We start from the raw sequence: 27,665 nt of genomic DNA, 5'->3' as shown, positions 1-27,665 counted from the left end.
GCCCCAGCTCTCCTGTGCCTGCCTCAGTACCCCACGTTGCCAACACATCCAACGCCCAGTAGTCTGGAGGGCCTCCAACTTTCTGAGAGCTGATCCCTTTCCCGGGATACTGCTTCCTGGATAGGCTCCAGTGCTGGTGACCTGGTCTCACACAGCCTTCCCAATGCCTGGCGCTGCCAGTGGTGTTGTTCCTGCCGCCTACTGCATTCCTGCCCTCCTCCTAGACCCAAGGGTGTGCACCTTACTCCCTTGCATCTCCAGAGCCGGGGACCGAGTAGGGCTTTGTACATGGTTATTAAACGAGCAGATAAATGCACAACGCCCCAAGTGTTCCGAGTCTAAGGGCTGCTTCTGTAGGGAAATCCAAACTTCTCCTCACAAGTGTGAAACCGCTGCTCCTGAATCCATCTCTGGCAATACAGATGGGGCTTGCCCTGTGAGTGTCAGTGGCTGCGTCCATGGGCCCAGCACAAGCTCCGCAGACGCTGCCGGCTCCTCCAAGGCCTTGGTTCCTGCTTCCCGCTAGGGCCTTTCCCCAGAATTCTGCACCAGAGGAAAATCAACATGTGGGTAAATGGATCTTGGGGGATTTCTGACCCTCTCAAAGCTGCACATGGTGGTGGCACTTCCTATTCACAGGATGGCACAGACGGCAGGACAGTGAGCCCCCAAGGACACAGACCAGGTCCCCGTCTCGGTTCACCTGGGCCTGTCCTGGCATCCAGGCTGAGACCTTGGCCATCACTGCAGGACCACCAGGCCCAGAGTGAGTCACTTCTGGCACCAGAACAGATCCTCTGTGTCAGTCTGCTTCCAGAAGATTCCACCTTGTCTGTTAGGGACCCATAGGGAGTAGTGAGGGGGAAGTCGTCACTATTCCCGGGACCGTACAGCCCTAGGCTTTCGCTGTATCTGCAGGGAGGACATAGGCCTGTGGTGGGAGTTGGGTGTGAGGCCTGGGGCAGGTGCCAGCTGTGCAGGTTGACTGCGCGTGCAGATGAGGCCAGCACGCTCTGAAGCCCCGGCTGAGGTGCGAGTCTCACACAGAGCATCCATCCCATCCATCTGGTATCTTGAGGAATAAGACTCTGCTCGCCTGGAAGCCCCTCTGGTATCCTCCCCTGGAAGAGGTACTGCCCCGAGGCCGAGTGTGCACAGCAGCCCCCAGGAAAAGGAGCCCCCGGCACCTGCACGGGGACAGGCAGGGACGGGGTATGAGTGCAGGAGACACTTGTTGGCTGACCTCGAAGAGCATTTAGAGGACACACAGGGGCAGTGGTCAGAACCGAGGACCCACAGGCGGATGGCCCTGGGGGCTGCAGTGTCTGAGGTTCTCACAGGGACTCAGGAAAATTAAAACCTATAATTAAAGAAACAAAGGAAATCAATACAAGTACTGGAATATAAAGTTGAAAAATCTGTAAGATTACACAGCTAAGGCACAAAACAATGGGAGAAGTATGCTGGAGGTGGTAGTGGGCAGGGGAGTAATCAGAGAAGAGAAACCAATAAATGTTCCCGCGCTAAGGAGAGGACCATCAGATAAAGTCACAGAGACGCAAGAGAATGAAACCTGATAGGAGGGAAGGGCAGAGAGCATGGAAAACAGGCCTCCACACGGAGACTCCCAGCAGCCCGAAATGCTGAGGGTCCAACTGCGAGGTTTGTTACTGTTAGGATGTCTATATTTCCCAGCAATCTGCAGAGGCAATGGAAGCCCTACCAAAATCCCAGAAAATGTCTTTTTTTTTTTTGCATAAATAGAAAAACCCAGCCTAAAATTCATATGGAATCTTAAGGCATCTCAGGTAGCCAAACAATCTTGAAAAAGAATAGAGTTGGGAGATTTATACTTGCTGATTTTAAAACTTAGCACCAAGTTATAGTGATCACAGCAGTGTGACCCTGGTGTAAAGACAGACGTGTAGAACAGTGGAATCAGCAGAGATCCCAGAGGCAACCCTTGCTGTAAGGCCACTGATGTTTGACAAGGCTGCCAAGATCACTCACTGGGGGAAAGACAGTGTCTTCAGCAGATGCTGTTGGGGAAACCGCATGTCCAAATGCAAAAGAAGGAAGCCAAACCCTTACCTTGCACCATACATACAAATTAACACAAAATGGAGCAACAATCACATAGGGTTACAACTATAAAACTCTTCAAACTTTATGATGCTGGGTTTAGTGACAATTTCTTAGATGACACCAGAAGTGTAGGCAACAAAGGAAAAAACAGATAAGCTGTCCTTCACCAAAATTAGAAAACCTTTACTGTGTCAAGAACACTGCCAAGGAGGGAAAACACATGACTCAGAATGGGAGCGAATGTCTAAACTCATGTATCTGATAAGGGGTTGCCATCCAGAACGTACAAAGAACCCATTGACTCACTGCGCAAACGGGCAGTGACTTGAATAGACGTCTGGCCAACGCTCGTCATCCTCGGTCTTTGGAGAAGTGAAAGTCCAGACTGCCATGAGACACCTCTTCACGCCCACCAGGAAACCATATCCAGGAAACCAGAATACCCAGCACTGGCGGGAACACAGGCTGCGCTGCTGCTGTGGGGGGCGTGCAATAGGGCAGCCGCACTCCCCAACCTCAGCCATGCATTCCCGCGTGCCCCGGCTGTCCATGCCCACGAAGGATGCAGACAGTGTTCACACAGAACCATGTACAGGAGTGTCCCCAGCAGCAGCGTCCCTACACAGACAGAGGAGAGCACGTGAGGTCCACGCGTGAGGAGCCAGAGGTGACCAGAACCCCATGTGTTGAACACAGCAATGCCACCGGCTCACACACCTAAAAATGGCTGAGATGGTAAATTTTACATGTACTTACCACAACAAAATTGTTATTTCCATGGACAGACCCAATGTCCTCCCAAAATGTTGTACTGATTGATGCTTATAAACTCAGTAATACTAAAAAGCAGGGACTGCTTCTCGGACAAAGAGGAAAGATGAAACAGGAAAAATAGGTTATTGATATTATTCTCAAACTAGTGAAAAGGAAAAAAATAAATTCTCTATTAAATACAATTAAACTACTTAAACTAGAATGAGTTAATACAAAGCACTCTTAAAACAGAGACTTTCAGATACAAGGTGATTTACAACTTTATAAAAATATACAAGAGCTTCAAACTATATCATTTATTTAACTTAGTAAAATATCCATTGATTTTTGTAAGAATTAGAAAAAAAGAATCAAGTTTTACATAGTAATTCAAGACATATGTAATTGCAAATAAGTTAAAAGTTTGAATTTTACCCCAATTTCTCATTTAAAGCCTCAGATGACGTCTTACACATTATGTACAAACACATGACTAAATAATATGGCAGAAATGTCTTCAAAGTTCGCAGGTTTTGGGTCACTCAGAAAATACTGAGAATTTAATCTTCTTTGTCCGTAAGGATTAACTCTCAGCCCATTTCATAAAGTATTTCACATACTCTTGTTAAATATTAGTTCTTCTTGAAGAGAGAGTCTGATTTTATTCACTGTCTTTCTCAGGAAGGACATTTGTGATCCAGTAATTAAAGAAAGCTGAGATTACTCTGGCATGGTCTGGAAAACAAAAAACAAAAACAAACAAAATATAGAATAAAACAAAGACAAAAAGAAAAATCATGAACGATTTTGTAGATAATTAGCCTTTGGGCCCAAAGTAAACCCTGAAATGATCTAATAAAATGCAACTGCCGGGCGCACGTGTCCAGGAGGTGCCTGTTGCGACACCACTGCCAACCCCTGTGGCTTCCCAGCAGGATTGCGCCTGTGGGCAGAGGCTCTCCTCACACGTCGCTCTACCTTGTGTCAGGGCTCTGCTCCGACGCTGCCACCCGGGACCTGCTGCCTCTGGCGCCCACCACAGAGCGCACGGCCAAGCCCCAAAGGGAGCAGCTGTGCGGATGCTGCAATGGACATCAGCTGGGTGGGGACTTCGGGGCATCAGAGCTGCTGCTGGAGCTGGACGCATTAGCGGGGGGTGCTGCCGGAGAGGGGCCTGGCCCCCCAGAGACTCACGTCCATGATTCCCCCAGGCAGGCACGACCCCACCCACAGCCAGTTGCCTCAGCAGTCAGGACAAGAACTTAACCCCACACAGAAGACGAAACGTGGGAATTCCCACACACCTTCTCACTGCCTGGAGCCCGGTAACAATTCAATGCACGGGAGCTGGCATGAATGATAACGTGCATGGGACAAAATGTGACACATAAGTGTGAGGCCGGTCAGTTTCACCAGGCACCGCCCTGTCCTAAGGCCACAGGAGCACCTCTGTGCCAAGCTCTACACGTCTTCCCTGAGTGGAGCATCCACGACCCGGGAGAAAGGACCACTGAGCCAGGGAGGAGACACAACAGGTTGGAACTGCTCTCTACCTACTGTTAAATGCCCACTTATCCCACACAGATCCCACAGAGATGAGGGGTACAGCTGCTAATTAAACTTTGAAAGAGAAAGCTTAATTTCAGAAAGTTATGCAGGCCAAATCTGCATCAGACAAATGCAGTATTTTTATTTTTTTATTTCGGCACATTATGGGGGTACAGATTTTAAGATTTCAATAAATGCCCATTTCCCCCCTCCCCCCACAAGTCTGAGTCTCCAGCATGACCATCTCCCAGATGGTGCACATCTCACTCATTATATATGTATATACCTGCCCCCCTCCCCCCTGTCCAATACCCTATTATTGCAGTACCTATGTGACCACTTAGGTGCTGTTCAGTTAATACCAATTTGCTGGTGAGTATATGTGGTGCTTGTTTTTCCATTCTTGGGAAACTTCACTTAATAGTATGGGTTCCAGCTCTAACCAGGAAAATATAAGATGTGCTATATCACTGTTGTTTCTTAGAGCTGAATAGTACTCCATGGTATACATATACCATATTTTATTAATCCATTCTTGGATTGATGGGCATTTGGGCTGTTTCCACAGCCTTGCAATTATGAATTGTGCTGCTATAAACATTCGAGTGCAGGTGTCTTTTTTGTAGAGTGTCATTGGATCTTTTGGGTAGATGCCCAGCAATGGGATTGCTGGATCAAATGGTAGATTCACTTGTATCACTTTAAGGTATCTCCATATTGCTTTTCACAGAGGTTGAACTAATTTGCAGTCCCACCAGCAGTGTAGGAGTATAGAATTTTTTTATTTCCATCTTGATTTCTTCATTTATGAAGTAATCATTTAGTAGGAGGTTGTTTAATTTCCACGTTTTTGTGTAGAAATGTGAGTTTCTGTTAGGGTTGATTTCTACTTTTATTCCACTGTGATCTGAGAAGGTACATGGTATGATTTCTATTTTTTTAAATTTCTTGAGATTTACTTTGTGTCCTAGGATATGGTCAATCTTAGAGAATGTCCCGTGAACTGATGAGAAGAACGTATATTCAGTGGATTTGGGGTAGAATGTCAGTCAGACCCAGTTGTTCCAAGGTTTTGTTTAAGTCCATTATTTCTTTATTAATTTTCTGTTTGGAGGATCTGTCTTGTGCCGTCAGTGGGGTGTTGAAATCTCTGGTGATTATGGAGTTGCTATTAATCCATTTGCTTAGATCCAGTAAGGTTTGCTTTATGAATCTGGGTGCACCTAAGTTGGGTGCATACATATTTAAAATTATTATCTCTTCTTGTTGAAGTGTGCCCTTCACCATTATATAATGACCCTCTTTGTCTTTCACTACTTTTGTTGGTTTAAAAACTAAATCGTCTGAAATTAGAACTGCCACTGCTCACACAATTTTATTTCACAAAATTGTATTTCTTCTTGACATAGAAGAACTTTAAGTGCATGTCCTACGTGCACTCAGAGAGAATCTGTTTTTATAGAACACGGGTTCATAACTTTTAGATCTATCAACTGCTTAAAGTAAATGTCCTTGTGGACAAAACTTGTCCAGTGATTTAATGTTGGGGATCCTGCTAAACAACCAACAGCTGTCGGAATCTGACGTGTTTCAGACACTGCACAGGAACAGCCTCGAGTGCAAGAAACATGAAAAATTTAAATAATTTAAAATCTAAGATTTTAAATGGCTTATTTTCATCTCTCACAAAAATTTCACAGTAGTTTGACTTAACAAAACTGGCTTTTTGCTGTTCGAGATAAAACTTTGTCATGGGAATCTAGATCTGCTAAACTCTTAACTGTAACAGGCTGATGACCACCCAGAACCTGTGGGCTGCGCCCTGAGGTCTCTGCAGCCACACGCCGTCCTTCTCCAGGCACCTGCCTCATTCTGAGAGGACGTGTCGCCCACTGTCCCTGTCCTGCCCCCTCCTGACCTCTCCGGCCTCTTTGCCCCCTATGCCCCAGCCCACGCGGCTCTGCCTAGGTGCCTGCCGGCACCCCCGAGCTTTACCTGCCTGATGCCTGGTGCCTGGCTGAGCCCAGCCCAGCTTTAGCTCTGGGGGCCTCACCCCAACCCCCTTCTGACTGTCCCTTCCCCGCTTGGCAGCTCAGTTCTCCCCCCGGGCTCCCACATCCCTCCCGGCAGTCGGCAAACCCTACAGCTGTGCCTCTGTGGTCCACGGGGACCTTGGCCACCTCCCCCAGCCGCAGGCCACTTGGCCAGAGTCAGCACGGTGCCCAGAGCATCCCGGCTTCTTCCTGTACAGAAGCCCATGCGGCACTGGGTCCCTACCACCCGCCCAACTGCCGCCACTCCAGGCCAGCTGTCTGGGCTCCAGCCTTGCTCCCCGGGCTCCAGCCTTGCTCCCCGGGCTCCAGCCTTGCTCCCCGGGCTCCAGCCTTGCTCTCCAGGCTCCAGCCTCCCCAGCTCTTCCTGTCCCCTTGGCAGCAAGAACACCCCTCACTCCATGCTCCCCCTGGAGCCCCATCTCTGTGAGATCCTCACACATTTCACACCTTCCCGCTGTGTTTCTGACTCCTGCATTAAGGCATAAGCACCAGGGCAGAGTCCATACCTGCCTTCTTCCCTAGCAGTACACCAGCGGGGCAGGTCCCCACTGCCCGGCCCTGCGGTCACCTGCTCACAGCACTGGTGCCACACGGGAACTGCTTCATGGTCACGGGACTCGAGTGGCAATCGGCTTCTACAGTGAGCAGCTCTCGACTATCCAGTGGCCAAGACTCCGAGCTCCGAGGGTAGAAACTGTGCAAGCCTCACACTGTTTGGCCCCGCACTCACACTGGCTCAGCGTGCAGGTGACGTGGCCTCAGGAAAGCCTGGCTTTCTGGTCTGCAAGTCTCACCGTGGCCACAGCTCCACACGTGGCACAGGAAGACGTGAGCACACTGGCATGGCCCCTGTGGTCCACATGGACAGCACCCAGCCAAGGCTGAGGGCACAAGAGCAGGAAGGGCACCGTCTGTGCTCAGCGCTCTTTCTGACCCCGGGGGCTTCAGCAAGGTCTAAGACAACTGGGACAGAAGAAAGGCACCTCCCACCACCCCAGCGGGAGGAGGAGAGATGAGTCCTTCCACTTGTGTTTAAACTGGGGAGAATTTGGCTCTAAGAGTTGGTAGCTCACAAGTCTGGAAAAGTAGATAGCACATGCATTTCTGCATGTGTTATGTGAAATCTTTTTACACTGAGCAGAGATAAAAGAAACCCATTTCTCTGCGGGGCCCTATTCTCCCAGGCCATATGTGCACCCTTATATTCTCTGACGCGTTGCTGTTTTGCTGGGTGTGTTTCAGAGGCAAACCTGGGCGAGGATGTCTGAGGAAGGCAATGGACACATCGCACAGCACTTACCAGGAGGCAATGTGCAGTGCTCAGGGAACACTTCCAGAGCGTGCTTCAGTCCCTCAGTGTCCTGCAGATGCAACAGTGCCTTCATGTGGTCGAGGATGAACAAATCCGAGGGCGGCAGGCCGCAGCTTGCAAGGTGATTGAGAAGCTCCTCTGAGGTTTCCACACGTACAGCTGAATCCGGATCTTTGGAGACACCTAAATAAAGTCAGGATCACTTAGAAATATAATGTTATCTGTGTTTTTATGAACTGAGGACTGAACTCTGATTTTTTTTTTGCTAAAAACTCCTTCCTAAGGAGGCCAGCTGGGTCAGGCTGACAAACAGTAAATTCCCACTAAGCGGCTTTTGTTAACCAAATAAAGCAGTGGTTTACTTCCCAACCTGATTCCAATATGGCATTAACATCACCTAAAAGATAAGAAGGCCCTATCTTAACTCAAGCATCCTAGCAGATGCCTATTCTTAAATTGAAAGCATCTTAAAACATCCTAGCAGGCGCCTATTGTAAATTTAAAATGTCCTCCTGTCTGGACCTCCCAGAGTACTCACACCCTTATCTTAAAATAAGCATATCCTTCCTGGTCTTCTAGATAAAGTCTAACTCTCTCAGCCAATTGCCAGCCAAAGAATCTTTAAACCCACCTATAACCTGTAAGCCCCCCCCTTCGAGATGTCCCACCTTTTTGGGCCAAACCAATGTATGCCTCTCATGTATTGATTTGTGACTTTGCCTGTAACCATTGTCTCTCTGAAAATGTATAAAACTGAACTGTAACCCAGCCACAGTGAGCCCACTTGCTCAAGGCTTCATGAGAGTGGCTCCGGGTCATGGTCCTCAAATTTGGCTCAGAATAAACTTCTTTCAAATATTTCAGGGCTTGGATTTTTTCCATCCACAGAACTAAAGATAACCTTTCATCTCTTAAGGAAACCCTCAAACATACACTTCCACGCAGAATGAGATGTCTGGATACAAAACGTTGCCAGGAGATCAGATCTACTTGTACTTTTCATGCGTGCGTCAGTACACATCGCTGCTCAGAAATGGATCTGAAAATCCCGGATCAGTCAGTTACGTGTGGAGGAGAATGAACCGTGTCCTGCAGAGAGACTGTGCTTCTCCGTTGGCTGAGAGAGCGAACATTAGCTCAACCGAACCTCCAATCAATTTGTCTTTTACCTGGAGATACAGCCTGGGACACTGGCACACTCCCAGATCTGATCCTCAAGGAACACAGAGCAGGAGACCAGCCCACATGTGGAATCACAGCTTTGCCGTGGTTGGCTGTGGTTTCTCTCAACATGCAGTGCACATCGCAGGAGGAAAGAATTTAAATATTCTGATTTTTGCCTTAAATCTATTACTTATTTTGAATATCTTAATGTGTTTTATACATTTAAATGTTTTACTATATGTGTTTCTCTGCAAATGTTTAAGCGGATGCTATTATGCAAAAGAAAAACAGTAAAAAACATACCATCATAAAAATAAATTTCTTGTGTTGACTTCAAAAAATTTAGGAGACTGTCTGTCTTTTTGCTGGTGATTTCAACGTCCTCCTCGCTGGCATCTGTGACGTCCTCCTCGCTGGTGTCAGCGACGCCTCCCTCCTGGGTGCCTGCAACTTCCTCCCTGGCAGTGTCTCCCGAGTCCAGGTCGCTGCCACCGCCCTCAGGCTGGTACGTGAACCTGACGCCAGAGGCCTTTGCTGCTGAGCCAGCTGCTCTCTTCCTTTTAATCTGCTGCTTCTTCTTGAGTTTCCTTTTTTTATTTTTGCTTATTGTGGGGCCATCTGCATGCAGTGGCTGTGATTTTTCTTGCGAAAGACTCTGCTGTTTCTCTGATTCTGCCTGTTCCCCATGAATGCCGCTGGGGCTTTTCTTTGACTTACGCTTTCTGACTCTTCTTCTCTTTGGTTGATCAAGAAGATCCTGATCTGTTAAAAAAAATTCAAATACGATTTTCAGTACAACAGACATATTAGGCTAAGTAAAATTTCCATCAGGATCTTGTAGTTTTGGTGGAATAAGAATTTAAACTACTGACTTTGGTGATTCTCAGCTCTACCTCACAGTAATTACACCATCTCAGATCATGGGACCAACCACAGTATCAATTAGCAGCCTACTTTCTTTTCCAAAAGAGCCCGTGCAGCTGCACACACACTCACAGCGTTACGATTATGGGATGTGGTGTGTTTTTAAAGCTGCAAGGGTTGCTGCAGTTTTGTTGGGAGGGGTAAAACTTCATTCCTAGGATCTGAGAAAGAAAACCGTATTTTTTATATTTTTACAGTTTACTTTAAGTCCCTTCTAATGATGACCTGCACATCTTGAGTCAGCACAAGGTCATGCTGGATGAGAAGATGGAGCCCGGGCTCTGGGTTGACAGAAATGGCTACTTAAAACCGGCAGATGTTGTGCTGGGAGATGGCCAACAACAGCTCTCGGGCAGAAAATCTCTAAGTGTAACCAGTGCTGCCACGGCTGACCCCCGACCAGCACAGCCGTATCGCTGGGCATGAGGAGATGCTGAGGACAGATTCTTAGGAGCTAAGACAGCAGCCCATGGCGGGAGAGAGGGCAGGTTGCACCGTGCATGGCCCACGGCACAGCTGTACCCCCAGCTGCGCGGAGGCTGGCTAGGGCCACGGCACCAGCACAAGGTCTTCAGTGAACAGCTGGCATCGGGCGGTGTGGCAGGAGACAGAGCACAGCACTTGAGGGCATGTTACCCTAAAACCCTGCACTGCGCCCACACCACAGCCATGCCCCACATCCTCTGTGTCACCACAACTCGGGCTCTCCGGGCACTGCCTGAGCAGGTCCGGAGCAATAAAGCTTGCCACTGGCCCACGTCGGGGTCTGGTTCTTAGACAATTCTCACTTTTAGGAAGTTCTCATTCTATTTATCTGAGCTGCAACCTCCCCCATCACAGATTGTGAGAAATCAAGATTAAATAATGTACATGAAATCCATGAAACACTGCATAAAGGCAAGATGTCATTACACTGAACAAAACCAGTTTCCCTACAACTTCTCTTTCACTTTGCCCTCCAAACGCAGACGGGAGATGTGTCCTGCGTCTGCTCTCATGGTCCCCCCTAGCAGCTTTCGTAATTCAGACCAATTTCCGCAGCAACCCGAGGACACAGCCAACAGAGGCCACACATGCACGGGGTGGAGCCTGCAGGTCAGAGCCAGCGCTGCTCCCAGACCTGGCGCTGAGGGTCCACGTGCAGCCTGAGACCCTGGAGATGTGGTCGGAAGTCAAATCCTGCTTTGCACCCTGCAAATACACAAAGTATTTTTCTAAGTGCTAAACATCATCCCTTTCACCTGACACGGATGCCCCCACCTGTGTCAGTGTTGACACACGTCCCTGCTGCTTTCTGAACGGAGCTCTCAGTTCTCTCTGGATGCATGTGGCAGCCACGACTACGAACCCTTGGTTTCCACCTGGCATGAAGCCCATACTACTCATAAGCCGTCCAGCCCACAACTGGCACACTTTTTCTCTCTCCTCAACCACCAGTGGATTTTTGAAGACAGCCTCTTCTATCTCGTTTGGGTGTCGGCAGCTGCCAAGGACCTAAGCACAGACATCTCTGAGCATTCACATTCAAGAAAGGATCACTGTTTACGGAATTAAAATCTCCCAGGTTCAATTAAAAAAAGCTAAATCTCTCCCCATTGGTGTCTATTTTAAAAACATGCCTGACTTCACTAATTTGGAGAGAAGTGATCCTCGGGGTGTTTATCTCCCCACAGCATCCCCCTGGCGCTGTCTGCTTAGAGCAGCACGGAGGGCGCCAGGCCCGCTATCAGTGTCTTCTCGCTTGGGGCTGTTCCAGCCTGTTGAGCGCGTGGCAGGTCTACGCTCTGGTCTGCTTCTCCCTGTGAGTGGCAGCACATGCTGCCTTGCGCGAACGGAGAAGGACTGCACTGCCCGTCTGGCACTTGACAAGACTATAAGTAATGACTTTAAAAGGTGGAGGTGGGGTGGGGCAAAAGGCTACAGAACAGCAATAAGCCCATCACGCCATTTCACACGGGGGCGTGTGTATGCACTTTTGAAAAGGACAACGATGTACACGGAAAGAAGATACTGGAAATCCGTCTCCCATGGTGTTCTTTGCGGTTATCTCTGGGTGGGGTAAGTAGGTTGCTTTGGTTTTTTCCCACCATATTTTCTGACTTCTAAGTTTAGGGCATTGAACAGATACTGCTTCTTACAATAAGGAAAACTTATTATTTTAAACTTGATGAAATTATGGCATCTCAAAATTTATGGGATACCACTAAATCCTGCTTTAAGAGAAATTTATGCCTAAATATACCAGGGAATATGCCACGAAAGAAGAAAGACTAAAAATCAACGACATGGGCTTTTACCTCAAGGAACCAGAAAAACAACAGCAAACTCATCCCGTGAAAGTATATGGAAAGGACCAGAAACATGAGCGTGGGAAACAATGAGAAAACAGTACAGTAGAGAGAGACCGACAAGCAGCAAAACTCTGAAGAAATAAACTAGAGAAATAGTACTGTTTGCAAAGAGAAGAGGCAAAGATAAGCAATAGCGGGGACACAAAACATGCTGCCACAGGTCCTACTGATGGTAAAAGCTGATAAAAGGCTGGGCACAGTGGCTCACATCTGCAATCCCAGCACTCTGGGAGGACGGGGGTGGGGTGGGGGGGAGGAGGGTAGGATCACTTGAGCCCAGGAGTTTGAGACCAGCCTGAGGAAGAGCGAGATCCCATCTCTACTAAAAAAATAGAAAAATTAGCCTCGTAATGGTGCATGCCTGTAGTCCCAGCTACTCGGGAGGCTGAGGCAGGAGGATCACTGAAGCCCAGGAGTTTGAGGCTGCTGTGAGCTGTGATGATGCCACTGCACTCTAGACAGGGTGAGAGAGCAAGACTTTCCTTCCTTTAAAAAAAAAAAAGCCAATAAAAATCAGATGACTTGTATGAAATGGAGAATTCTGAGAAAAGTACAATTTATCCAATAGCCATATGAAGAAACAGAAAATCTTTTTCTTTTCTTTTCTTTCTTTCTTTTTTTTTTTTTTTTTTTTTTGAGAAAGAGTCTTGCTCTATGGCCCTGGCTAGAGTACAGTGGCACAATCTAGCTCACTGCAGCCTCCAACTCTTGGGTTGGAGAGATCCTCTCACCTTGGCCTCCTGAGTAGCTGGGACTATAGGCACCACCATCACACCCAGATATATATTTTTTTTCTTGGTAGAGATGGGGTCTCACTCTTGCTCAGGCTGTATGACCTCAAGTGATCCTCCTGCCTCGGCCTCCCAGATGCTAGAATTACAGTCATGAGCTACCATGCCTGGCCAAAACAGAAAGTCTTAATAGTCCTATATCTACTTTAAAAATTTAATCTTTAGTTAAAAATAATCCCACAAAAGAACTTCAGTCCTAGGTGGACTCACCTGTGACTAAACATTTGAGGAGAGTCCAACGCCCCCCATATAAGCACCTCCAGAGTACAGAAAAGGGGTGACAGTCCAGCTCTATGGGGCCTGCATTATCTTCACCCCAAAACCTGACCAGGAGGTCACAAGGAAGGAGAGGCACAGGCCAATCGCTCTCACAGACTGTGCTACAGAAATCCCGGATATTAACAGATTGCAGGGACATGAAGCCTTTGACCGATTCTGACAGCAGTGTATGGTAAGATCCCACATCAGACTAGAAAGCGAAAGGAGAGTCCACTCATGCAGGATTCTACAAAAACCCACAGTTGCCGTCACACATGGTGGCAAAATGCTAAAACTTCCCTTTGAGGATTCAGGAAGGAACAGCAACGCCTGCTGTTGCCACTTGTGGTCACCTCTGCCCGGGCATCTGGGAAGAGCAAGATATGAGACACAGACTAAAATTCTCGAGAATTGGAAAGGCAGAAATAAAAGTGACGTTGACCACAGAGGGAGAGAACACAGAAAATCCAAAGGACTCTACACATGAACTCTGTCTGCAGGTGAGTGTAGAATACACGCAAGGGAGTGTGCCAGGAGCACAGAGGAACACGTTACCAACATACACCACATGGATCCAAATCACGACACTGTGAGTGACAGCGCCCAGAATGCACCCCCATGTCTCACAAGCCACCTGAGCCCCTCCCTACAGACTCCTGGGACCCGGTAGCAGATCCATGCACCTGGCGGGGAAGGGCATCGGGCAGGCCATAAGGGGAACTGGCAATGCCGGGTCATTACTTTGACGGTGACAACAGCTTCAGGGGTGATGCTTACATTGAAGCTCATCACGTTGCACACTTCAAACTTGTGCTGCTTGCTGTGTGTTGACTGTACCTCACAAAGCTACACGTTAACAAAAGTGACATCCCAGAGTGCCAGACTGGATGTGTCTGCCCAGCTCTGCCATGCCGGTTCTGTGGCCTCTGCCCCAGCTCCCTGCTTCCCCCGCCTCAAGTCCCCACGTGCTGGGCCCCCGGAGCGCAGCCCACTAGATCTCGAAGTTCTAATGCTTCTAGACAATGAAGCCTTGTAACAAAGACGTTGCTGAGCTCACAGAGAAGAGTGACATCCTACTTAGAACACACACCTGCAACTGTAGTGGGATGTGCCACCATGGGTTACTGTATTTGGCAACTGAGAAAAAAAGATGTTTAAGAATAATTTTCACATATGAGGTGCAGAAAAGTTTCCTAGGAGACTAGAGTTTTAGAAAGAATGCAAAGGTAATAATGTGAGGGGGAAAATGTAAATATAATTGCAAAGCCACATTTCTCAATTTAGACACAGTAAACTTTCACAGTAGTGCAGCAGAAGCCACAGGTGCATCTGTTTCACGATTACTGATCCTGTTCATTCTGACATACCCAGTTCTTTACAATGATGTTTCCCTTTTTGTTGCTTGGTTTCTTGCCAAACTAGAAACATTTCTTAAAAACAGAGCTACACTTATATCTGGGTGGAAGGACGTTGCCTGGCCCAACTTTCGCCAGGTCCTGAACCTCCCCCAGGCCCCTCTGTGCATGTCCTTGCAAAATCCAGTTTTAGCAAGAACAGAGTGAGTTTGGCCAGAACCCCAGCCTGGTACTGCTCACCCTCAAGACCTTGCCGGGCCCCTCCATTCCCAGGGGCCCACCTGGCCCGTGCTCAGCAAGAATTCTCAGTGGTTCAGCCAGACCCTGCATCTCCTTAGAAACTCTCACCCAGACTCCACCTGCTCCTCAGACTGCACCTGCCCGGGTGCCTTTGGAATCCAGGCTGGTCCCTCCCCCAGCCATGGTCCTGCCCCCGAGTTACAGGCCTGAGTAAAGCCTGCCCCACCCGCTTCAAGTGTCATGGAACCACCTTTTCCTTAACACCTGACATCACTTCCAGTTTCAACCTCAAGGCTTCCTCAAAGCCTTATGGGAGGTGAGGATGCCCCAGAAACCAGGGCAGGAGGACAGAACCGGGGCCGCAACCCGGCCTGCCTGGATCAGCTCAAAGTCAAGAAGCAAACATCATTGCAGCTTCCTCTGAACAACTCTGAAACCCTTGTCACATTCTCTTCCGCTCTCTGGAAGCCCCAGCCCCGTGGGCACGAGGTCTGGTCCATGGCAAGCGCCATGGATGCCCAGAGAGTGGCTGCCCTTCAGCCAGCTCCAGACCCCAGCAAAGGCCACAGCCCAGCTCCTCACACCAAGCACACAAAAGCCACAAGAAAAGCCACGTGCAGGAACTGGAGGCCTGACTATTTATAATGTGACTGACTTTAAAAATCTGCCATTCCAAAACATACCTTTCAGACGTGCTAATCACAATTTGTCAAAATTCTCTCAGCTACGCTTTGGCTCCTACATTCCGAAGAACTGCTGGGGCAGAAACAGGTACCGAAATAGCCCAGTCCTCCGAGTTTTCTAATTCACACAACTGCACCAGGTTACACTGAAATACCAAGTATTTTAGAGGGAATTTGAGTTTTATTCTAGATTCAAAACTGAGGCTGCAAATTGCATCTGATAATTATTCTCAAGCTAACAATGTCTTCTGGGTGCTAAATAAATAGTAGTAGCTTCTGTTTAATGTTGATTTAAACCATATACATGAAAGCAAATCTTTAAAATGTAATAAAATATGTTGAATCCAATTTCTTCAATAGTCTGCTGTTTGCCTAAAATTCAGGATGATACTTTGTAATAACACATGCAGATGATGCACATTTAGCAACGTGAGCATTGGGGTCTCACAGCTGTGGCCTTGCAGAGAGAATGCCCATGCAGTAGGGCCCTGGTCAGGGAGGCCGGAGACCCCCAAGGGCTCAGGATGGACAAGGGGTGGCTGCGGCCAGGGGGAGAGAGGCAGTCATCTTCCTCGCAGAAGACCTGGCACGGAGAAGGTTTCTGTGTCAGGTTTGGCCTTTGAGGATCAAGTTCTGACCAGGTGGCTCGGCGTGGCCCACATGGACCCGGTCAGTGGCCACCTAACGCCCTCGGGGTGAAGAGGACTTTACGAGTCCCTATAACTTTCAAAACATAGAGGTTCCCTCTTTGTTAATGGATCTGAATTGAGAGCAGCAATGTCCAAAGAGAAAGGGCTGGAACCAGGGCTGTGTCCTCCCAGGGCTTCGCTTCGGGACAGAACATACAGGACCCTGATGTCATCAAATGCAGCAACCCAGACATAAACATCCACGTGTACTGAAAGGGAAAAACTTCCATAATAGAATTAAAAGCAGACAGTGGCTGATAGGATACAGTGTATGTAACACAGCACAGCTTACAGAAGTCTGCGTGTGCACACACTGTGCACGGGGAGGAGTTACAAGGTGTGTACTCAGAGGTCTCCCCAGCGGCCCCAGGTGATGTGTCGCTTCCTGCGTACCTTCCGTAATGCCTAGCTTTTCCATTCAAGCATTTTTGTTGTCAACAAAAACAAATTTTCATTTTAGGAAAAAAAGGTCAAAGATCAGAATATACAGAAAAAGAAGGGGCTCTTTCCCAAAGACTGGCATGTTCTTCAGTTCACAAAAATTGAGGTTTCCATTTCTGTGTAAATCCATCAATGCAGCATTTCTGCTCCCAGGTTCCAGAACTTGGTCTGTGGCCGTCGGTGGGGGCGGCTGCTCTTTTCACAGTGAGAAAGCTCCTGATTCGGGGTTTGTGGGTGCTGTGGGAAGGCGTCTCAGGGTGTGTGAACAGGGGCAGGGTCGGTGAATACAGCTCAGTCCCTCTCCCTGACGACAGGAGGAGACTGAAATAAACATGGGACGGACGAAGGAGGCTCATAAGGACACAGCTCTAACTGGGAAGGAGACTGACATGCAGAGCGGGTGGCCGTGACAAGTGCCCCGCAAAGCCTCTAAATCGGGATGGCTTGCCTCTACCACACACGCGCAGACGCGGGCTCAACACTGCTTGAGGGCTGCTAGGGAGCTAAAATTGAAACGATGAGCCCATGGTTACAATTCTGTTTCTAAGGAGATGGGAGGGGTCATTAAGGCTGCTGCTATCTGCTGCAGAGCTGGCTTCCCGGTCCAGCATGCAGATGTGCTGCGCAAACGTGGGCAAGTGGAAGCTCCATGAGGAACAGAAACAGGCACAGAAGTGGACATGAAGGGCGACTTCCAGGTAGATCATGCTTTGAGGTGGGCGCAGAGGCCCGCTCCTTGAGAGGTGATAAAAATTGGGGCTGCCACACAAGACTGGACGTTTACAAAAGAAATGCGAGTGATTTTGGTTACAGTACGGAATATTACACATGGACTAGTGTTATGCATGTTTCACACCAAAGAAACAGTGTTTGCAGGATACAGAACTCTCCAGTTTTCCATGTTGACCTCCCTTCCCTGATGCAGAGTGAGTTTAGGCACAGAAATCGCATGTTCTGCCGCGTCGCTGGGACACCCCAGGCTGGGTGTAGAGATGAGGCTGCCCCGCCGCCCACGGGGCACGTCCCAGGTGGGTCCACATGGCCCCAGGATGGGCTGTGTGTGGGGAGGCTGGGGCTGGGTGCAGACCTTCTTCAACAGCTCAGCTCTGCCCAGACTCAAGCAAGACAGAGGGGAAATGAGGTGAGACTGGGGTTTTATAAAACTGGAGGAAGAAACGGCCTTTAAAACTGGCTGTGCGTCCTGAGAGGATGGATTCCAGCAGACCAATCTGCCATGATGGAATCCAGGAGAGACACTTGCTCCACGTGAAATGTGAACTTCTCAATAACCGGAGCTCGTCACACGACTCTTGAAATAGTGTTTTAGGTTCACTCGGCTCCAGATGGTTGCGAAGGGATTTTCAGCAGCCTCTGCTCCATCTTTTAACCATTTGCCTCGTGGCAACTCTCACCTCAAGCTCTCAACCACCTAGCAGGCCACAGGGGACACGAATCCCTGGCGTGGCTGCTTCGCCTATTCTGCTCTAGCCCAAAGCCACTGACACTCCCTCCCTCCTGCGCTGGCGAATGTCTCCAGGCTGCAGGCTGCACCGAGGGGCAGCGTCCAGCAGCCTCTGACTCCTCCACCCCTGGTCGTGTCGATGTACTACACGCTGGGTCAGGCCACTCCTCGGACTTAGACGGCCCACGGCCGCAGCACAACTGTGTGCTTCCCCACCCAAAGCCCCTAAAACTCTGGTCCCAAACCTCTCGCCCTGTGGGCTTACCTTACAGCTCTGGCCCCACCAAGGGATGCACATGGCACCTCCTGTCCTAACACGTGTCTTTCTTGCTGCCCACCCTGAGGCCCCCAGGCAGTCCTGCTGTGCCCCCAACACACTCAAGCTATGAGGTCAGTGCCTCATGCACAAGGGAAGGTACTGCTTCCTGCTTCATGGTCCTTAGCGCTATTACTGATGCTTCAGATGACTCCCCAGCCTCTCTGATGACCACCTACACACAAGTCTCCCTATAAGGATGAGCCCCCAAAGCCAAGGGCCCCCTCTGTCATCTTTGCACCCAAGGCCTATGCACACAGCCCAGCACAAACATCCAAAAGGCTTAGGCAAGTGAGTGAATTGCTGGGTCCTGATTACCCTGTATACCCACAAAAAGGGTATGACAAGGCTCGGAAAACTCTGTTTTAATGACTTAATCTAAAAATAATGAGTTAAGCAACTGAGAGTGGGGAAAGGTACCTATGAGAAAATGGAACCCAAAGGAAACAACTGAAATTGAATAAAAAAAAAATTGAGAAGCTGAAGCATAAGTTTCCTGGCAGCCAAAGCAAAAAGGGTATCACTGAGTAATAAATCTCCTATCCAAGAATAAGAGATTTATCAGTTCACAAGAACCAACACATTTTTCTAGCACTGAACTAAAAAGGGAATATATTTCACCTGGATTTTTATGTAAATGTTAGTGACTACATAGTGAATTAGGAACAAGATTTTAAATGACAGTTTTATAAAAACAAGCTAAAAAAAAAAACCCACTAAAATACTCTCCCTGTCTTTAATCTGCAATAGAAGATGAATGTAGCAAATGAAATTCCAAAGTGATATTTTCATAGAGAGGGACATTAGTATAACTGAGGCATACAGCTTTCCTAAGGTCTGACTTGACATGAAGTGAGCATTTCCAAAACCTCACGCTCTGATTAGTGTTTTCCTTAAGCTGGATGCTCAGGAGTTGGCGGTCCTCCATGTCCCTCATCACAAACCCAGGTGGACTTTAGGCAGAGCAAGACAGTTTACCAACATATAAGCTGGCCAGTGGGTGACACTTAAAAACCTAGGGAGAAAATGTGCACTGGGGACATTGTATTTTCTTCTAAAAATTAAGTGGCAGAACTTGTTTCTTGCATGGTGGCTCTGAGACACACTCCTACCTGTTCCCCAGTAGCAGCTCCTGCCTGTTTGGGGTCCCCAGCAGCACTGGGGCACTGACAGGGAGGCACTGGAGCCCTGGCACCCGCACAGGGATGACGTGGTGAGGACACTCAGAGGATGTGACTTATTGTCCCACCGCTCCAGAGGAGCTTCACCACCATGGCAATGGGTCATGTGACTTTGTGCAGGGCAGAGTCCTGTGGACCAGCCAACATGGCACAGAACAGCCTTCCTGCCAGACAGATGAGCCAGCGTACGGCAAACAAGGCCGTTCAGCATTTTCCCGCCAACAAGGATGGCACAGGTGCAGTAGGCTGTGTGCCGGCTTTCAGAGAGCAGCATGTGACAGGTGACAAGGACATGCAGGGGGAGGTCCCAACAGGTGATGGACATACAGGGGGAGGCCCCAACGGGTCACAGGGTCTTGCAGTGGGAGGTCCCAACAGGTGACAGGGACATGCAGGGGAGGCCCCAGAGCCGGTCCAGCCTTCCAAGACGGGAATTCAGGTAAAAGACACCACCTCCTTTCCCTATAGCCCCTCTGCTGTCCCAGTAAACCGCAAGGCTCATGTTCTGCCAGGTCCACACATGTCACAGTCAGAGACTGTACAATGGCCAAGTCAGAGGGGACATACGACTGACATTTAGGTCTCTCTGTTCTGACAAACCACTTGATAAGCAAATCAGCACCACATTTTGATTTTCCACACGGCGTGGGGTCAGGTATCAAGGCCACCGGAACAAGGGGCACAGTCCTGGCCTGGTGGAACCCCATGAGGGGTGCAGGCTGGTCTTGGGGGCCAGGTGACCAGGAGAGGCTGGGTGTGGGTTCAGGCACCGAGTCTCCCACCTGCACTGGTGCCTGGGCCCCTCAGGCAGCCATCTGAGTCAGCCCCAGGCCGTCCCTGTGGACCGGGGCCCTAACTGGGGATGCAAGGGGCCCACTGGCACCACGGCTGGCACGAAGCAGCAGCAAAGGCAAAAACAAACCAGTGCTTTTCTACTGCGGCTTTCTAGAAGTTACTGCCTGACTGATTTGCAGGCCCTATGTATTCAAAATGAAAACCAGTGACTGGAAGTGCTTCTCTGAAAAAATGACATCTAACCTTCCTCTTTCCCAGTTCTAGTTCTCCCATTTCTTTGCTTAAAATTGCAACTGAAGCCGGGCGCTGTGGCTCACGCCTGTAATCCTAGCTCTTGGGAGGCCGAGGCGGGCGGATTGCTCAAGGTCAGGAGTTCAAAACCAGCCTGAGCAAGAGCGAGACCCCGTCTCTACTATAAATAGAAAGAAATTAATTGGCCAACTGATATATATATAAAAAATTAGCCGGGCATGGTGGCGCATGCCTGTAGTCCCAGCTACTCGGGAGGCTGAGGCAGGAGGATCGCTTGAGCCCAGGAGTTTGAGGTTGCTGTGAGCTAGGCTGACGCCACGGCACTCACTCTAGCCTGGACAACAAAGTGAGACTCTGTCTCAAAAAAAAAAAAAAAAAAAAAAAAAAAATTGCAACTGAAAAGGTTAAAAAACTCTTCCGTCTGGCTCCTGTGATATCCCCGCCCCTTGTTCCCTTGTCCCCTGCAGGCGTCCTGGGCTCTCTTGAGTCTTGCTGTTGTTTCAAATACCCTCCCACAGCCCACTCCACGAGGTTGGCAAGGAGAAAAATATATTTAAATAAACAGATAGTAGAAAAGCAAAGGGAAGCACTTGGAGATGAGTTACAAGTGTTCAAAGTTACATGGTATCAACCTCCAGCCTGAATCTGATAAGTGACTGCTCGAAGCTGCTCTGAGAAGCCCGGCCAAAGTCTTTAGCCGGTGTTGACGTGTTGCCCTGAGCAAAAGAGCTGCTCCTGGGAGCCACTGATTAAAGCACAGAGGAGCCCTCCGGTTGCTGGCAGGTGAGAATGTGGCAATGGCAGGGTAGGGTGAGGCACCACTGGCGACAGGACCAGGGCGCAGGGACACACAGGTGGGACTCATGTGTCTGGGTAGGTGGAGGCCAGACAAGGTGGGGGAGTTGGCGTCAGAACCAGGCTGACCTGGGAGTCAGCGGCGGAGGGAATCGGCTGCTTCATACAGGCTCCAGCCTCCACTCCTTGGCGGGATGGGGGAGCCAATTGTGTACAATGCTAGCACATGAGAGCCAACTCTGTACGATGCTAGCACGTGAGAGCCAACTATATACGATGCTAGCACATGAGAGCCAACTGTGTACGATGCTAGCACGTGAGAGCCAACTATGTACAACAGCATGTTGTGAATAAGCCCGGCATATTTTCTTATTAAACACATTAAGAACACAATGAATTACATTCACCAAAGTAATTTATCTTCATAAGAACATAATTAAATTTTCTAGTTAAATAATCTATTTATCTAATAACTGTGTTTCAAAGATTTTCAATAGGGCTTGGAGGTGAATGCATTATTCCTGAGTGTGGTGCCAGGAGACTCACACATCTCACAACTCGCACAGCCCTTGTTACCACACTGGGTGCTGCAGGCCAGGGGGGCTGAAGCAAGACCATGACTTCTCTGGCCTTCTGACTGCAGGACCTGAGTGGGCCCCACCCCACACCCTGGGACAGTCACATGTCCCTGACAACCCAGAGGACAGGTTCCAGGGCTCCTCATCCTCCCCCACACCTCGCCTGGGCACCCCTCATCCTTTATGACAATCCACTAAACATGTTCTGAGTTCTGGGAGCTGCTCCAGCAGATTAATCGAACCCAAAGAGGGGGTCGAAGGGTCCACAACTTGAAGCCAGTTGCTGGGAAGCTATGGAGGCCCGACTGGGGTCTAGGGGTCTTGGGGACTGAAGACGACACTGGTGTCTGCTGCTGCAGAACTGTCGCCGCTAGGTTGCAGGAGAAACCCCACACTTGGTCTCAGACACCTTCCGTGTTGAATGTGTGTGTGAGAGCAGAGGGGAAACTGAGTTTTTCCTAAATCTCTGGTTCTCCATTTGGGGTTTGATGGTTTTGGATTCTTTAATCAGGAAGCTGGAAAGATCAATGTACAAGAAAACCACATTTTCTTGATATGTAAATTAATTAAGGTTTACAGTATAGAGTTTCTTAGTTCATACTAGTTAAAAATTACCTGAGAAAAATTTGTATTTGAAAATTCTAAATTCCTCTAAAGGAAGTTTTCAAATAGTCAATGTACGGGGAAAACCACCCTTTCACCCTCAGGTAAAACCCAACCTGCAGCATCACTTCTTCCGCCCCACGGGAACCTACTCACAACCCTTTCCCCTCATCCTGTGAGACAGTCACTAGCAACAGCAGGTAAAATAATTCAGTTTCTTCTTAAGAGACACAAAATAAATTATATCCTGGATTACAAAAATTGATACACAATCTCAGAAATTTTGAAAAACTTAGAAAATCAAGAAAAACGAGTTCTACTAAACCAAGACAAATACCATTAACATTGTGTTATATTTACTTCCATACTTCTAGTGCACTAACAAATGTGGCTATAATCACATTCCCACTTTCCGTCGTCTCCTGTCATGACAGTATTCTGTGCCCGTGTCCACTGGCTGTGCACCTGCGGCTGACATACTGCACTGGCACTCCTGACTATAGATCCGGACAAAGTTCAACGACAATACTGGAAACCTGGGAGATGACGATGTATCTGCAAAGGTGTTCACCTTTCCTCTCCCACTTTTTACCTTCCGAATCATCACTTCTGGAGATGTTCTCAGAGTTCGTACAGCTGTCCAGCTCTGGCGCGCAGGGAATGTATCCCTCTGGAGGGAGACTTACGGTGTAGATCCGCCTCCCAGACAGGACCTTGGTGTCCCTGTCTGCAAAAAAAAAAAAAAAAAAGGAAAATAGCATGAATGGGCAAATGCTATATAATGCAATCAGACAGTTATTTTCCCTGATTACATCAACGTTTCTCTAACTAAATTCATTAAAGACACGAAGTCAAATAGCTCAACAGAATCTAGCCACTGTCATAAATACTGATTTTAATATGCCATGTATTTTGCCAGAAAAGCAAGTCAGCTACATATCCAGCCAGGAAGCAGGAACAATCTATGATTATTTAAATTCATACTTCATCAAAATTAAAATTTTCTGGTCTTCAAAATACTGTAATAAAAAAATAAATAGGCAACCGCAGATGACTGGGAAAAATACTTCTGGTAATTAATATGGAAAAAGACTTGTGTCTAAAATATGTAAAGAACTTTTAGAATTGATAATAAAAGTATAAAAAATCCACTTGTTTTAAATGGGCAAAAGGAGACACTTAAGAGACACAATGGACAGTAAGCACAAATTTAAAGATTATCAAAGCACAGTCAGTAGTGAATCGAAACCACATGGAGATACGACTTCACATGCACTCGAGGGGCTGTGATAGAAAAAGACTTCCAAAGTCAAACACAGGAGCATGTGATGGATGCACACGCTGGTAAACATCTATTCACGTTATGACCCAGTAATTCTACTCCTCAGTTTTTACCCAAGGGTAGAAAAACACATTCACTAATAAAACCTTGTACAAGGTACCTGGTAACTTATTCCTTATGGTGCAGAATCAAGACAGACAGGGACAGTAGAATGGATAAAGATTGTAGGACAGCAAGATGGCGGGATACAGCGTTTCAACATGACGGATACAGTGTATTAACAGAACGGGATACAAGGCATCAACACAATAGAATACAATGCATCAGCATGGTGGGACACAACGTATCAACAAGATGGGCTACAACATATCAACAGGACAGACACAAATGTATCAACACGAATGGACGAATTGCTGATGTGCAAAATGACAAAGTGTCCATCACATCAAGCAAAGTCAGCCAGATGGAAAGCAGTGCATTCTGTTACTCCTTAGGGGACATTCGGGCAATTCAGACATGACTCTGTGGTGCCAGGGAGGAGGCAGGGATGGACCATGGCAGGTTGCAAGAACACACCCTGTTTGGGGGCTCATTCTGGAGCATATGACCATGTGCTGCTGAAGTGGCCCTTGTGACCTGATGTTTCGTGGTGATGGACACAGTGGCCACAGGCAGAACCCAGGTGCACCAGCTGGATGGTGGTGGGGTGAGACTGAAGCCTGTCTCCCCCACCGCTTGGACAGCTGTATGGGGTGCCCAGGCCCACAGCTCCCCCAGCTCAGGGTCAGGCTGAAGGAGGCCTGGGAGTAGGCAGAGAGCTACCAGACTGCCTGCCCCACCCCTGGGAGCTGGAAACTCAGGGCTCATGTCCATCCTCTGAATTCTAGGCAGAACGGCCTCTCGGGCCCCACCGTAGCCAGAAACATCTGGGGAAGGAAGTTCTGGGGAACACAGTTTGGCAAACCCAGGGGTCACGAATGAAACTATCATATCTGTTAGTTACACGTTAGTAAAATGAAAATTCAGGTGAGGGTGGGGCAAATGCATTCACTACCACCTCTCCCCAAGGCCCCACTAAAACCAGAGTGAGTGGATTTGCAGTGGAGATGACACATGGAGAACAAAGGTGCTGGACAGCAGACTGGCTACCACGCCCAAGAATGACAGCAGACGAAGCAGACACAATGAGGTATGTTCCAAAGGGGCCCCGGGAGCCCCTGGAATAGGGGCAGGATGGCAGAAAGGAAGGGCCACTGAGGCCCCCAGCCTGACTGATGGCCTTGCAGTGCCCACAGAACCTGAGGCACCAGGGCAAATGGGGACACAGTCTGTCAACAGAGACACTGGGGACTCCAGCCCTGTCCCCCACCCAGCACCAAACACCGAGACAGGAACAAAAATGAAGCAGGAAGGGTGGAAGCAAAGTTTGAGAAAATCTCCCAAAAAACAGATTAAGGCTTAAAATGAAGGGAAAAGTGATAAGAAACAGGGTGATCTATTGGGAGACCCGTGGTCTGAACAGCAGAAATTCCATACATAGAAAAGGAAGGAAAGGAAATTATCGAGAAAACAACATGACATGTGTGTCCACTGGCCACCTGCATGATGGGTAGAGACAGGCCCACACTGCCACCCTGGGCATCATACTCTACCACACCAGCCAGACAGAAAAACCCAAAACAGCCTGGGGCGGGGGGAACTGCTCACGTCCAGTGTGGTTGAGAATCAAAACAACTGACCTCTCACGGTGACACTGGATGTTAACAGTAAAGTTGTCAAAAGTGTGAGGGAAAATTTCTGGTTCTAGTTCAGAATTCTATACCCTGGGAAACTTTTAAGTATAAGGATTAAGAGATATTTGTCATTCAAGATCTCTAAAATACTTATCTTCCAAGATGCATTTCTCCGCAAGCTACTAGGGAATGTGTTTCAACAAAATAAAAGCAAACCCAAGAGAGGAAGAGAAAGGGGCCCCTGAAGTGCAGGGAGAGGGCCAGGAGGCCAACATGGTGGGGCCCGGAGGGTGGTGGCCACAGATGTTGATGCCAGTTGAGTTCCTGATACATCAGACCACAGAGCACAGACGGTGAGGTGGTGGGGAAGCTTGGGGAACACTTAGTGCTAAGTACTTAGAAGAAAATTTTTTAAAAAATAAGAAAATTATTAACTCTATTAATATTCCACTAACAGTTACACAGAACAGAATAATCACACATCACGTGACAAAGCTAGAAAGAGGTTTACAGACACACAAAAATGTAAACAATGGTGATATAACAAAGTTTTAAAGACAGTTATGTTGGGAGGACAAAGCGTGGAAACTGTGCACGTTTGTGGTGGGGACAGTGGAGAAAACAAAATCTTCAGTTCCCAAAGTAAGGTGTAGCCCCCTGCCAAAATAAAAAGGGAAAAGGAAAGTAGGGTGTGAGAGCATAAGTGTGTTATTTAGAGGCAGGGGTGTGACTACCAGAGGCAACAGCTGAGGAGCTGGGCCCAGCATGTGTCTGTGTGGTTGAGAGTGGGGCAGATACCACTGTCTCTTATGGGAATTCCTGCAGAAGTATTTGAACCTAAAATATATGAAAGATATAACTGACATATTGTTAAAAAGTAAAAAAGGTCCAACACGGGCTCTTCAGTGGAAGAAATTTACCAAAGTGTATATGCACGTTGGTAATTTGGGGTATTTGCAGATTAAGACCTAATCTTTGGGAGCAAAGGGAATTATCAACACTCTTCAGAACCAAAGAGAGTCAAAGAGTTTTTGTAAAGGGAAGAAGTGTCAATGAATTAGATAAACAACTGCCATAATTACCATGCCCTGTCCTAGGGACAGTCCCCTCCATCTTGTACCCAAGGACTGAGAGGGCAGCTTCCCCACGTGGCTAGCTCCTCTGTCCCTCAGAAGTGAATGCAGCCCCAGCCCAGATGACCAGCAACTGCTTCCCCGAGAGTGGCCATGCGGCTCAGGGGAATTCCCACGCAGGCCTTTGCAGAAGCATCACACAGTCTGTACTTGTCCTCCGATCGTGATTTCATCGTTTTGCTCCCAGCCAAGATTTCTCTTTTTCCAGCTGCAAACAAATATGAGGTTTTTCCTTCAAAGTTCCCATGGTATGTTACTCTTTCATGATGAAAAGAACAATTCACAAACTGGGACTAGAGGGGAACTTCAATGATGATGGCCAGGTATGAGATGCCCATAGCTGACACTGAACATAGCAGTGGAAAGTGGATGCTTTCTTCGTAAAACCAGAAAAGAGACCAGAATTCCTCCTCTTGACACTTTAGCATTACTCTAAAAGTCCTAGCCTGGCAATTAGTCAAGGGTTAGAGAAATAAAAGGCACCCAGGTAGGACAGGAAGAAGAACATCTTTGTCTTGTTCATTTTCTTATTGCTGCATTTTAAGAGTTCTTTGCACCTTCCGGGTAAGAGTCTTTACCAGATACGTCTCCTGAAAATATGTTCTCCAAGTCTGTGGCATATCTTTGCATCCTCTTGGCAATGTCTTTCACAGAGTAGAGGTTTTTAATTTTAATGACGTCCAAATGATCAGTTCTTTCTTTCATGGGTCATGCCTTCGGTGTTGTATCTAAAGTCATTGACAAACACAAGGGGGCACCTATATTTTCTCCTATGTTATCTTCTAGAAGTTTTATAGTTTTGTATTTTACATTTAGGTATATGATCCATTTTTAATAAAAATTTTTGTGAAAGGTATAAAATTATAGATTTTTGTCGCGCCCGCCTC

The 27,665-nt window shown here is 48.0% G+C and overlaps 1 protein-coding gene across 3 annotated transcripts in view; it reads right to left on the bottom strand.

The window, feature by feature from the left end:
- Nucleotides 1-1,950: 1,950 nt before the first annotated feature.
- Nucleotides 1,951-27,665, bottom strand: part of ERICH1 (glutamate rich 1) — a 42,993-nt gene continuing 17,278 nt past the window's right edge. For 2 of the 3 annotated variants that reach the window (XM_075997296.1, XM_075997297.1), the window contains exons 3-6: nucleotides 23,223-23,357; nucleotides 9,220-9,678; nucleotides 7,741-7,935; nucleotides 1,951-3,573 (exon numbers count right to left, since the gene is read on the bottom strand). In XM_075997296.1, the coding sequence (XP_075853411.1) occupies nucleotides 3,500-3,573; nucleotides 7,741-7,935; nucleotides 9,220-9,678; nucleotides 23,223-23,357 (863 nt within the window). In that variant the 3' untranslated portion in view covers nucleotides 1,951-3,499. The remainder of the gene's footprint in view (nucleotides 3,574-7,740; nucleotides 7,936-9,219; nucleotides 9,679-23,222; nucleotides 23,358-27,665) is intronic. The other variant, XR_012914710.1, reaches the window with a different exon arrangement.

This window comes from Microcebus murinus, chromosome 24 (genome assembly GCF_040939455.1).
Source record: "Microcebus murinus isolate Inina chromosome 24, M.murinus_Inina_mat1.0, whole genome shotgun sequence".
Lineage (NCBI taxonomy): Eukaryota > Metazoa > Chordata > Mammalia > Primates > Cheirogaleidae > Microcebus > Microcebus murinus.
Note: the sequence above shows the minus strand (reverse complement) of the source record. Positions and strands in the feature narration are given on the sequence as shown.